Genomic DNA, 13,187 nt, shown 5'->3' with positions numbered 1-13,187 from the left:
GAAGGTTCCATCAGCATAGCACACCAAGTTGAGCGACTTTATGAAGGCTATGTGACTGCAGTAAAAACGCAAGGCAGGAGATGGAAAAAGATAAGCTGGACTAGTGGCTAGATGACAAAACTCCACTCAAAACACTCGAATTCATGATTAGGATGAGCCAAAGGGACAAGAGGGCTTTTGTCCTCAAAAACAAAATTCCCTAACTTTCAAAGTGAACCACCTCCATCCCCATGTCACAAGGCAAGTTCTTTCAACAAAGTCTCTTAGTTTGTTTCCAAAGACTGCACAGAATTACACACTAGAACAAACTTCAGAATCAACAGAACAGTTTGCTTTTCATTTCTTGGCAGCAAGAAATTAGTGAGATGTCACAGTATTTCATTCTGGCTGGAGTGATCTGTAACTGCACAGTTGAGTCCTGGGTACATCTTGCAATGGCTTCATTAAAACTACATAAAGGACTCTGAGGAGCAGGAAACCTAGATCTGACTTCAAGTTCTAGTTCCCTTCACTTAAAGACAACAGAGTCCAGTTCTGAAGCGAGCACACAATCATAAAGTTATGGATTGTGCGGAGTACATAACATCTTCAGCCCTTTACGCTCACAGCTTTATTCTTTTGGTGAGTATATTACACAGGTGTCATTTCTCCCATGTAAAGAAAGAGACAGATTCGAAATGTGCACAGTAGGAGTGCAGGCAGCTTTTCTTACAGCACAAATCATCTACAAGCAAGCTATGGACAGTACATGAGATATCTTAGGACACTACGTGACACTCAGCTCTGAGCAGTCTAATAGAGGTCACTTCAAGGTTTGCTTTCTATAGTCCTGTGGGTTTTCTGCCAAGGGAAATTCATAAACTTGCATAAGGCTCACCTTTGGAGCAGCCCTGGTGATCTGCATATGGTGTTAAGTAAACTTGTAAGAGGCCACATGTTGTCTAAGGTCCTGAGGGGACCCAAACAATACAGAGTCCATCGCGGGACTGAGCCAGGTGTGCTGCAGGAGGCCTGGAGCCAAGTGACCAAGCTATAAACCAACTGGCCACTGACTGGCGTAGCTATTAAGAACTTTTCTGTACTCACTTCCATTTTTTGGTAAATGCTGACTGATTGTGGTACTGGAAGAGTTCTCAGGAACAGCTCTAGTTCTGAGAGGTCCTGATTCCTCTTTGCTTTGCTTTGCTCAGATAAACTCTACTTGACATAACTGGCATGCTGATCTAGACAGAGGTATGGACAGGTATACTGATGCAGGCAGACAGGTGTGCTAATACTAGGAGGGTTAAGGCATAAAAACTGAAGGCTGATTCTAGATTATATCAAGTAAAATTCCACTACCACCCCACAGTTAAAATACCCAAGTCCTGAAAATTCTTAGAACCAATAGCAATGATTTATATCCTCATCGGCTTCTTCATTTTCAATCTTACCAAAGCTGTGAGTCACAAGACTGTTCGTACTGGCTCCTAACAACTTAGTGATCACTAGGACTCAAGCAACCCTTCTGCCTTCACCATCCCTTCATTTTCCTTTCCTTACCTTCAATCTTGTTTTTCAGTCTAGATAATTTTGTGTACTGCCTTAAGTCTTTTCTGAAAAGGAGAGAATTAAAATTAGCTAATAAGCAAACAATTTAAGATACAAAAAGAAAACAGTACCTTTACATCAAAATTACAATCCAGTCTCCTGATGAGCACAACGAACGTGCCCGAGGAGTTGTCTCTGAGTGGCGGAGGCATGATGGGCTCACACGCATTCTCTGGTTTTGAGTTAATCAAAAAACCCTGAGAAAGAATTAGAAGCGGTTAGCTCTGTTTCTCTCAATAAACCACCAACATACCTCTACAGACATCTAATTTGGGTTTTGTCTTTTGCACTATGCTGGATGTATTATCTGACAGCTGCAATTATTCACAAACCCAGAACTTCTGAAGCAGTAGCTGGTCTTATAAACATTTAGTTTTAAAAACAAGTTCAGTCTTTCTTAGTAATAAAGTTTTTTTTTAAATCATATATAAGATAATCACTCTAAAGATAACCACTGATAATATGTTGGTGTATTTCCCAACAATGACATTTCTAAGCCAAAAAAAAAAAAACCCTTTTATAAAGTTACCTTTGAACTTTCATGTTATCAAATAAAGAAAACGCATACATCAAAAGTAAATTTCTAGGTATTTACTCTACAGTAACACCAGCCTATAGGTATAAAGATGTGTATAGAAACAAGTTCATTGTCACACTGCTTGTAAGGGAAAAACTGGAAGTCATGCCCGTCCATAAGGCAGCTACTCAAAGCTGTCTTTCACACAATAAAAGAGCAGTATGACCATCCCCACTGAGGTCTCCTCCTACACACCACAGGACTCAGCAAAGTGAAAGAAAACAGCAAGCTCCCATCCAAGAAAAGCAGGACAGTTTGACATCAGTCATAGGTTAAAGCAGAAATGATGGTCACAGCACATGAAAGAAGGAATAAACATTAAATTTGTTTCTAGGAAGAAATGAACAATGAAAGCTATGACATCAGACCTTCATATGTTGGCCGCTCCTCCTGCTTTCAGGTATGCTGCTTGGCTTGCACATCTCACAACCAAAATGCCTCAGTCCTCTGTGACCTAGAGACAGCTGTTGTCCCTGATTCCATAACACACCTGAATCTGCTTTTCAGGGAAACCGCTGTGATCACACTGCCAGAAATGAGCATTTGACTCACTGTTATATTTACACTCTGCTCCTTTCTGTGCCTGTCTGAACACACTAACTTGTAGTTTTAACGCCCAATCACAGTGATGTAAATTTTTCTTAACATACTTATAGCCTCAATGAAACTCAATCTGTGCAGTACCGGGCATACAACTCAAAGACAGTATGAAGCCAGATGCACCGGTACATACATGTAATCCCAATTACTGGGAGGCTCTACATGTGGAAAAGGGAAGGGATTTTTAATCATTTCTGCATTATTGAATCTATTTGAACACCATGTATTATTTTTAAAGTTAGGAAAATTTATAAAAATACAACCTGCACATCCGAAGTAATGCACCCCAAGATATGCGAGCCACTTGCACACTCATGTTTACTGCAGCACTATTCACAACAGCCACGCCTTGGGAACAGCCCAGAACCCCCCGACTCATGAACAGATTAAGAAAATTGTTGCCAGGCACTGGTGGCTCACACCTGTAATCCTGGCTCCTCAGGAGACAGAGATCAGGAGGATCACAGTTCAAAGCCAGCCAGGGCAAATAGTCCATGAGGCACTATCTCGAAAAAAAAAAAAAAAAACTTACAGAAAAGGGCTGGTGGAGTGGCGCAAGCAGGAAGAGCGCCTAACAAGTGTGAGGCCGAGTTCAAACCCCAGTGCCGCCAAAAACAATAATAAAGCTGGGCGCCAGTGGCTCACACTCTTAGCTACTCCTAGAGGCAGAGATCAGAAGGATCATGACTCAAAGCCAGCAAATAGTTCACAAGACCCTATCTCAAAAAACCTTTCACAAAAATAGGGCTGGTGGAATGGCTCAAGGTGAAGGCCCTGAGTTCAAGCCCCAGTACCACAAAAAAAAAAAAACAAACTGTTGTTTGCAGGTAAATGGATGGAACTAGAGAACTTCATGTTAAGTAAAGTAAGCAAGGCTCAAAGAGTCAAAGATCATGTTTTCCCTCATATGTGGAAGCCAGACCTACAGGTTAAATGCATATATACATACACATATATAGTGAGAGAAAGAACTTGTATTAGTGAGTCTGTCCAAGGGACTACAGGAGGCGGGAGAGGGAAAGAAAACATTAGAGAATGAGAAATATTGAAATAATCCATCTATCCACGAATATAATAAATGCACTTACTGTGAACTGTTGAGTGTTAGGGAGCGTGGTGGTGGAGAATGAGTAAGTAATGGGGGAGAGGTTATTTGATAAAAGCACGATGAATACAGGCCTGAAGGACCAAGGCGAAACCCCCTTGGACTATCAATATACACTTTTAAGAAGATGAAGGACAGGAGGGAAAAACAGGTCTTCTGCAGAGGTGGGTGCCAGAGGGCATAAGGAAAGGGTGAGTGAGGATGAATATGGTGGATATATTTTGCATTATATATGAAAACAGAAGAATGAAATTACTCTACGAAGGGGGGAAGAGGGAGAATGATGAAGGGGTAAATCTAACTAAGATCTACTGTAAGCCCAGGTGCAGATATCACTATGTATTCCCCTGCACCACTTTGATACGCTAATAAATTTTTTAATCCAATATGCATAAGCTAAAAATCCTTAAGATAATCTTTTTGCCTTAAATTGACTGATAGGTCTTGAAGTATTAAATGCTACCTCTCTTTATGGATTATACTGAAAAGAGTAACTTGCTAACTCTCATCCTCCCTCAGAGGCGAGCCATTTAAAGCCAAGCACAAATGTGCCAGGCAGCACAATGACTGTCAGCTAGTTTGCAGAAGCACTCAGTCCCTAACCCTAGGCTGCTGGCTTAGGCCAGGTCCCCCAGCTTAGAACCACCTGTTGGGCCCAATCCCTTCTCACTAACAGAAGACTTGCTCCACAGCCAGGAGCTTCTTCGCACCTGGCTTCCTACAGGGGGTGCTTTATGCTAGCTTGTGGAAGCCCGAGCTCAGAACCACCCCCTTCCTTTTCTCAGTTGCTGTAACCCTTGGGTGGCTAAACAGGGGTGCTGGGAAATATCACTGCGTGCAGACACTGTAATACAAGGCCAGGCGCCGGTGCTTATGCCTGTAAACCTAGCTACTCAGGATCAGGAGGAACATGGTTCAAAGCCAGCCCAGGCAGAAAAAGTTCATAAGATCCTTCACAAAAATAGGGCTGATGGAGTGGCTCAAGGTGAAGGCCCTGAGTTCAAGCCCCAGTACCACCAAAAAAAGACTGTAATACAACAGATTAACGATACATGAATATGTGGCTTTTCCCTTAAAAAAAGGCTTTTTGGACTAATGATAGACAAAACAACATGCATAAAGCAATTTTCAGCTAAATCACATGTGCAAGCTGCCTACACCTGTCTCAGAAAATAAGTATCTGCCAGCACTCTAGAAGCTACCTTCACCCACCCTGCCAATCGGGGCTACCCTCTGACAGCACAGATCTGCTTTTGGCTCCTTTCTGCTCTTGTAGCCTGCTTTTGCTCAGTATATGCTTTGTGAAATTCCTGCCTTTCATTTCTGGTTAGTATTCTAATGTGTGAATACACCACAGTTATCCTACTGTTGACAAATATTTGGGTGGTGGCCCATTTGCTGCAATCATAGAGCATTTCATGAGCACGGTAGTCAAAGCTTTCTGTGAACACGTGTGCATAGCTATTAAACCTATCCACAGCTCTCAAGTTAGACAGCAGTTAATAAATACAGCCAAGATACTTCCCAAAGTAGTTTGACTTACCAATTTGGTTTTTTTGGTGGTGCTGGAGTTTGTACTAAGGACCTAACACTTCAGCCAAGCCCCTTTGCTTCAATTATTTTTCGGATAGGGTCTCATGCTGTTTACGTACATCAACATGGACCATTATGGTCCTACCGATGTCTCCCAAGTACCTGGGATTGTTGTGCCTCACCACAACAAATTTTTTTCTTAATTGAGATGTGATCTCGCTAAACTTTTTGCCTGGGCTGACCATGAACTGTGATCCTCTGGATCTCTACCTCCCGAGGAAAATGGGATTATAGGCACGAGTTACTAATTTTAATTGAAATAGTCAAATAACCTAAACATAAAAATCATATTAAACATAATCTTGCTTTAATGCTACAGAAAATAATTTAATTCAGGGTAAATGTTATGGAAATAATTTATTTTTGTTGATAAATTACACTGGTAAAGAAAGTCGTAAAGACATAAAAAAATTTTTTTTAAATTGTGTCAGGCTGGAAGAGCCTGAGACTTTCCAGCTTGCATGAATGGCAAATTACATAATGAATAAATCTAATAACAGTACAGAGTGATGGAAAAGAAAGAATAAGATGGAGGGAAAGAAGGGAGGGGAAAGAAAAGGGAATCTAAAATTCATTAATAAAAACTTGTAACACAATTTAAAAGTAAGCAAAGGCGCTAAAGAGAAATTCCTTAAAACAATCACACAGAAGCACATGAAAAGGTGCTCAAAGTCACTAACTATTTAGAAAATGGAAAGTCAAAACCCCAATGAGATACCAACTCACACCCACTAGGATATACTATCAAGAAACAGATAAAACAGATGAGAAATTACCACAACTTTCATACAATGCTGGCTGGTGCCCAATACAGCACGGCCAGTTTGGAAAGCAGTCTGGCAGTTTCTTAAAAGGCAAAATATACAGTTACCATAGGACCTGACAATAGCACCCTTTTATATATAAAATGAACACCTATATCCACCCAAAATTGCATACACATAGTCTCACAGCAGAATTATCCATAATAGCCCAAAAGTGGAAAAGTAAAAAGATAACCAAACTACAATGCCTGTGATGGTGAATCCTCAACTTGAATGGATGAGAGGCACCTAGCAGATCTGTAATTTACCCCTCTGGGTGTGAAAGACACTTCACAGATGCTCTTGAAAAGGGCAGTCCCTTGCAGAGGCTCCAGTCTATTTTAACTAGAAGTATTATTTTTGTAGTTAGCCTGAAAAGGTGTTTTTCTTATAACATTGTCACAGCAGGGCATTGTGGCTCATGCCTACAATCCTAGCCACTCAGGAGGATTGCAGTTGGAGGCCATGACAAACAGTAAAAAAGCTGGACATGGAGGTATATACCTGCCCTTTCAGTTACATGGGAAACGAAAATAGCGGGGTGGCAGGTAAGGCAGGCCTGGGCATAAACTCGAAACCCTATCAGAAAAATAACAAAGCAAGAAAGGTATGCGGGCATGACTCAAGTGGAAGAGTGCCTGCCTAGCAAGTTGGAGGGCCTGAGTTCAAACATCAGTACCACCAAAAATTAAAAAAAAATTTAACCTGATTGTGAATGAATTTCATTCATTTATATGTAAATTAACAACTTCTCCCAAGGTCTGGGACTTCCAACTAATCTGCAGACAGAAATAGCTTGCTAGCGATCTTGTCTTAAAAGGGCAAAAATGATGGGGAAGACAAAGAATCATGATGTCCCTGACAAATTTATAAAACAAGCCCAATAATATGTTTTTTACCCAAGCTGATATTACAAGATTTAAATAAAGAAAAATTATAAAAGATCTGAGGACATACTTTTTGTCTTGCTGTTATCAATTTAGTTCTAAAAACTGCAAACATAATTGGTAAAAAAAAAAAAATTTAAGGATGACAGCCTTGAGGGGCTTTCTGTTTGCTCTACTGAGCACAGTGACTGTCACAATTTTCACTTCTATGAAGGAAAGGCTATTTGGTGCGTGTTTCTCATCTGGAATGTGCTTCACTCCATAGCCATGATACCTTGTCAAAAACTTACTGTGCCCTTTGATGAACAGTGCCTTTAAGTTAACATAGCCCACACCACAATGTGCCCACAGGTACATCCTCACCTCACTGTTCTTATGGAAAACTCCAACCGCATGCTGCCATTCCAGTACAGACACTCAGGGCTATGGAGGGCTCAAGTGGTAGAGCACCTGCTTAGCAAGCATGAGGCCCCAAGTTCAAGCCCCAGTACCACAAAAATAAAAAAAGGTGTGTGTGGGAGGGGTCGTTGGTTCAATACTTTCTTTAACATTTTATTCTTTCACTTTGTGTGTGTGTGTGTGTGTGTGTGTGTGTGGTTCTAGGGTTTGAACTTGGGGCCTACACCTTGAGCCATTCCACCAGCCCTTTTTTTATGAAGGTTTTTTTTTTTTTTTTTTTTTTTGAGATAGGGACTTGCAAACTATTTGCCCAGGCTGGTTTGGGATCATTATCCTCCTGATCTCTGCCTCCTGAGTAGATGGATTGCAAGGCATGAGTCACCGGTGCCGCCCATTTTATTCTTTTTAAAAATGGTAAAATGTTAATATATAGGTAACAAGTATATAGGATATTTTATTATTCCCTCACTCTATTCTATGGTAAAATATTTTACAATCTTTAAAAAGTGAAAGCAACTAAAATGTCCCAAAACCCAGAGGATTAGCCATATTATAATTCAAATAACAAATTATAAAATTTTAAATGATAATATGCATACATGTATTTGCATGGAAAAATATAGAATGTCCTTGATACTGGATATGCTATGAAAAAAATGCAAAATTTCTCATCTTAATTTGGGGCTCTCGGTATCGCACTCCCTGTGAGGGCCTAACTCTGGAGGATGGCCACACCACACTGTATTTCTAAGGTTTGCAGACTTAAGGGAAACATCGATACTGTACACCTTTCTTCTGATTGGAGGCACAGCCTCTTAGCAAAGAGTCACAGACATGGCGCACCAACCCTAGCTACAATCTGAAAAAGAACCCTTGAAACACCGTCTCAGGTGGGGTTGTTCTGTATACCGTCAAAGTCTTAGCACATGGACTAAAATGTGTACATTTGTCTTCTATGTGAATGGAGTTAGGAAAGACCCTGGGCGATAAATGAGGCTGACTTCACCTATATAAAATGAGGTAGGGAGTGTTGAGTAGTAGCTAGGAAGTGTCTACTTAAGCACATTAACTGATCTTTATGTAAAGCTGCTGCTACGATTGTATAGTATGCAAGTTCTTGGGAGATGAAAATGGTGGAGACAACTAAGATCAAGAGTTTCTAAGAGGACTTCTAACATGACAAAAATGTGTACCTGGAAGGCACAAATGTCATCAGCATAAGGCGTCCCTAGAGACCGTCTCTATCAGCTCTCCAAGACCGGGCGTCTCGCTGTATTCCTTTATGTTCATGCTGGGTTAGAGCACATTAGATAGGAAATGGAAAACAGCGGGTTTGTGACAACTCAAAAAGAAAGAGAGGGCAGGAGTCATGGCTCAAGCAGGACAGCGCCTGCCTGGCAATGACCAAGTCCTGAGTTCAGAGGGAGGAGGTGAAAAAGAGTGGCAGTTCCTACCAAAGAAGCCCTCTATGGGCCTTAAGCAAGTAGAATGAAATAGTAAAAAGTGAGAGGTCTGCTCATTTGTCTCTCTAAAATCCTAACCTGACCTTCTAGCTGGGCGTGCGGTACGCACGCGCACATGCGTGCGTGTGTGTACCTGTGTTACTGGGGTTTGAACTCAGGGCTTCACACTCACTTACAAGCACTTTGCCACTTGAGCCATGCCCCAAATCCTAATCTGACTTCCTAAAAATCAGAATTATAAACTGATGGCCAGACAGATCCTCCGTGAAGGATATCCTGCAGATTCATTCTGAGTTTCAATACTGACATCATGTAAAAACTGCTTCTCCAGGCTGTGCTACTGCAGACATCATCACCCCTTTATAAATGAAAGCTAGAGAGGATTTCATTGTAAGAAGCAGCCCTTCATATATACAAGTGGCAACTAATTTTGAACTTAATACAAGTTCAAAAATTTATGAACAAAACAAACTAAAGAGCACTGTGTGTTCAAAAAAAAATGAGAAGGCCTGTAACGTCACCAATAATACTTAACCCTGAAGAGGGAAGACAGTTGATGTGTGCAGCTAAGAGAAATAAGGAAGGCTTCTCCCTGCTCTTTTCTGTTTAAATATTTTTCAATGATGCTGGCAATATTTTAATAATTTAAAATCTTAAAGAAAATTAAAAGCTAATTTACCTCTCCCAGAGTTGCCCACCATCCTAGTTGAGAATTACAGGTTCATAGTACTTCCATGAGGAATTTTAAGAAAGTTTGAACAAACTGGAAACACTTATGTAACACACTACACAGTTTCATGTATTCTGACTTATATAACAGAAAACCTAATATCTCGGAATGGGAAGGACTTTCTAATCAAGATCTTAGAGGAAGAAGGAAAATATACTAATTTTTAACTACAGTAATAAAGCTTCTGAAATCTTAAATGAAATGAAAACATAAGTGAAAGACTAGAAAAAAATAATCTGAAGTATATATAGCAGACTTTATTATTGATACTTTCAATACATCAAATCAACAAGAGAAAGACACCTTAACTGTTAAATAGACAAGTAGCATTTATAGTCAATTCTTTCTCTCTCTCTCTCTCTCTCTCTCTCTCTCTCTCTCTCTCTCTATATATATATATATATATATGTTTCTCTCTCTTTCCCTCACACACACACACAAAGCAAAAACCAGTAAGATGTTCAACCTCACTACATATATTTTAGTAAGTTAGCAAGTATTTGATACCTAGTATTAAAAAGGACAGACATTATTGATGGAATTATAAATTATCCCAACCTTTCTGTAGGGCAACCTGGAAATATCCAATAAAATTTTAATCATGCATACTAGAAAAAAAATTGTTTTTTAAAATGTGCCCTATGGAAATAAATGGGTTAAAATATTCATTGTGGAGGAGGGGGGAGGGGGGCAGCGGGGAGAGATGGCCCAAACCATGTATACACATATGAATAAACAATTTAAAAAAAACATTCATTGTAGCACTATTGGTAACAGAAGCTGGACAACCTAAATAAACACTATGAAAAATTAAATCCAATAGTCAAAATCCACAGTATTTCATGATATTGCAAAAACAGGTAGCCATTAAAAGTTATGCAGATCTTGACCTCTCAGCAAGAAAAGACGACCCAGATAAACAAGTAAGCGGAAGCAAGAAACAAAGTGGCAAGTTTCCATTAGTGATAAAGGCACTCACGGAACATGTAAGCATTTATGTAAATATACACACACACATCCATCTACAAACACACACAGGTATGTCCTAGAAAGCAGGGTTAAAATCTTATATACCAAAATGTCAACAGTGCTAACGTGGAATAGGGACTCATGAATGACTTGCATTTTCTTCTTCAAACTTTCTGTGTGAGATTAAACCCAGTGCTTCATGCATATGAGTAATCTTTACTCTTTTCAAATGACTGTTACAGATGTTATGGTAAAAAATAGTAAGAAGTATTACCATTTTGTATATAAAGAACAATGAATCACCTTATTAAATACTGTGTGTCATCACCATATCTGTTTCTTACCTTTAAACCTTCCGCTGGAAGTCTATAGCCAAACCTTGCTGGGAGATCTTCAAATGTCTGAGATGCATTTTCAAAATTATACTAAATGTAAAATTAAAAATAATCAAGTTAAAACCAATTTACATATGGTATTTTAAGGTTTATTAAGTTAGATAAGTTATCATTTCCATAATTCTGGTTTACTATTGCAGCTTACCACAATCAAATCAATTCTATAAATATTCACCATAAACTGCATGTACAACTGTTTAAACTTGGTTCTGACTGCTCACAGAAGCAGTAATTGTGTTGCATCAGGCATCCTACTGCTCTCTGAGATTTTCCCACAGCTCGTTCCCTAGCAGGGAACTTTCCCTGGACACAGCACTTTCCAGCAGGAGTTCTGTTTAATTCCTCTGGATTTTAAGGGTCTGATTTAACAGAAGAGATTTACAGGACTTCTGGCTCTACCTATGAAAGATGACTTTCTGCAGGGAGAGAAGCACCATCTTTTTTTCTTTTTTTTTTTTTTTTTTTGGTGGCACTAGGGTTTAAACTCATGGCCTCACGCTTGCCAGGAAGGCACTCTTTTTTTTTCCCCAAGCCATACTTTTAAGGCACTGTCAATTTTTATATAGCTGAACACATTTATCCAGGGCTGAGCAATAAAAGGACCTCACTCAATGGAATTCATAGAGAAAGCAGAAGGTATTGAAACTCTAACAATTTCCCCTGCCATACAAACATTGTTTCATGTACTACAATATTTAACAGCCTTCTACTAAAACAAAACAAAAACCTCACTAAACTTTTGGAAGATAACAGATGGGCTCGGGATGTAGCTCAGTGGCACAGAGCTTACCTAGCATGTGTGAGGCCCTGGGATCCAACCAGCAACACACACACACACACACACACACACGAAGATAATGGTAACCTAACTGTAAGATGAGCTTGCTAAATCATTTAGTAATATTCAATCTGCTATAGAGAGAACAAAAGAAACAAGGAAGATGGCTAAAATTAAGCATAGATAGCAAAAAGTAACTTCTGAAACATAAGTGAAATTTGGGATATGTTAGAAGTCACGATGGTGTTCATCACCTGTTAGCCATAACTAGAAAGCACACAACACACTGGTTTGAGCAAAAGGATGGGATAAAGCAAGAGTGTTGTGGAACGCTATTCCTAACATAGCTAGAAAAGAATGCTGAGGTCAAGTAACCCTTCAACAGGCACAAAGCATGGATTAGGTCACACATCTAGACTGAGCACTGTCATCCCCAAGTCCGACACCCATTGGGAAGCCCCACTCTAGCTTCCTGTGTCATCTCCAGGCACTCAGATAAACACTACACAGTTTGCACAGTTTTAACTGTTACAGGCAAACATCTTGTATCTCTCCAACTAGAGAAGCAGGTTTCAATCCAGACATCTTCCGTCTATCAAGTCTGCCTGGCTCACCCTCAGCTGCTGGTAACCACCATCAGCAGAGAGATCATCAGGGACTTGAACAATGTGGGTCTTGCTTCCTCCTCGAACCCTGTCCTGAGTGCCTCAATACAACCCTCTTACTTTGGTTCTCACTGTACGCTCATGACTAGTTCAACAACCTGAGATTCAAACACCTGAATTTGTCACTAAACCCATCCATTATGCTGTCTCTGGGATAATCAGTCTGGTAGTGTACGTAGAGGCAGTGGAGCCCAGGTGGTGACTGCTTCAACCTGGTTTCCTACAGCAACAGTAATTACTGTCTGCAGAGTCCTTCAGAGCCAGGGTGCTCTCAAATCCATCGCCACAACGTCTCACTTAATCTTTGAAGTAACCTTCTTCAACTGACTGAATTTAATTACGATCAGCCCTGTGATAAACTTAAGGAGGCCATTTAACTTCTCCCAGTCAACCACATCACTGTAAAAGCACAGACTGGTTTACATCAATGGAGAGGGACCAAGGAAAAACACAACTATGTGTAGGCACTACTTTAAAACATGTACTTTTACGGAGTACAGGAGAGTGCCTGTCTAGTAAGTATGATGCCCTGAGTTCAAACCCCAATATTGGGAGGGAGACAGGGAGGAAGACATACACTTTTAAAATAAGGAAATGGAAAATCTGCAACTAAAGTATTCTTTGATTGCTTCT

General features: G+C 40.0%; 1 protein-coding gene across 9 annotated transcripts in view; it reads right to left on the bottom strand.

Annotated features, from left to right (window-relative positions):
* Rnf13 (ring finger protein 13) overlaps nucleotides 1-13,187 on the bottom strand; it is a 117,905-nt gene that overhangs the window by 68,910 nt on the left and 35,808 nt on the right. For 2 of the 9 annotated variants that reach the window (XM_020156340.2, XM_074059853.1), the window contains 2 exons: nucleotides 11,061-11,141; nucleotides 1,662-1,787 (listed from right to left, as the gene is read on the bottom strand). The exons of 2 other annotated variants lie outside the window; for them this stretch is intronic. In XM_020156340.2, the coding sequence (XP_020011929.2) occupies nucleotides 1,662-1,787; nucleotides 11,061-11,141 (207 nt within the window). Of the gene's footprint in view, nucleotides 1-1,542; nucleotides 1,587-1,661; nucleotides 1,788-11,060; nucleotides 11,142-13,187 lie in introns of those variants that run through there. 5 more of the 9 variants (XM_074059854.1, XM_074059859.1, XM_074059857.1 and 2 more) reach the window with 5 other exon arrangements.

Source organism: Castor canadensis, chromosome 17 (genome assembly GCF_047511655.1).
Source record: "Castor canadensis chromosome 17, mCasCan1.hap1v2, whole genome shotgun sequence".
NCBI lineage: Eukaryota > Metazoa > Chordata > Mammalia > Rodentia > Castoridae > Castor > Castor canadensis.
The sequence above is the reverse complement of the archived record's forward strand: the minus strand, read 5'-3'. Positions and strand labels throughout refer to the sequence as shown.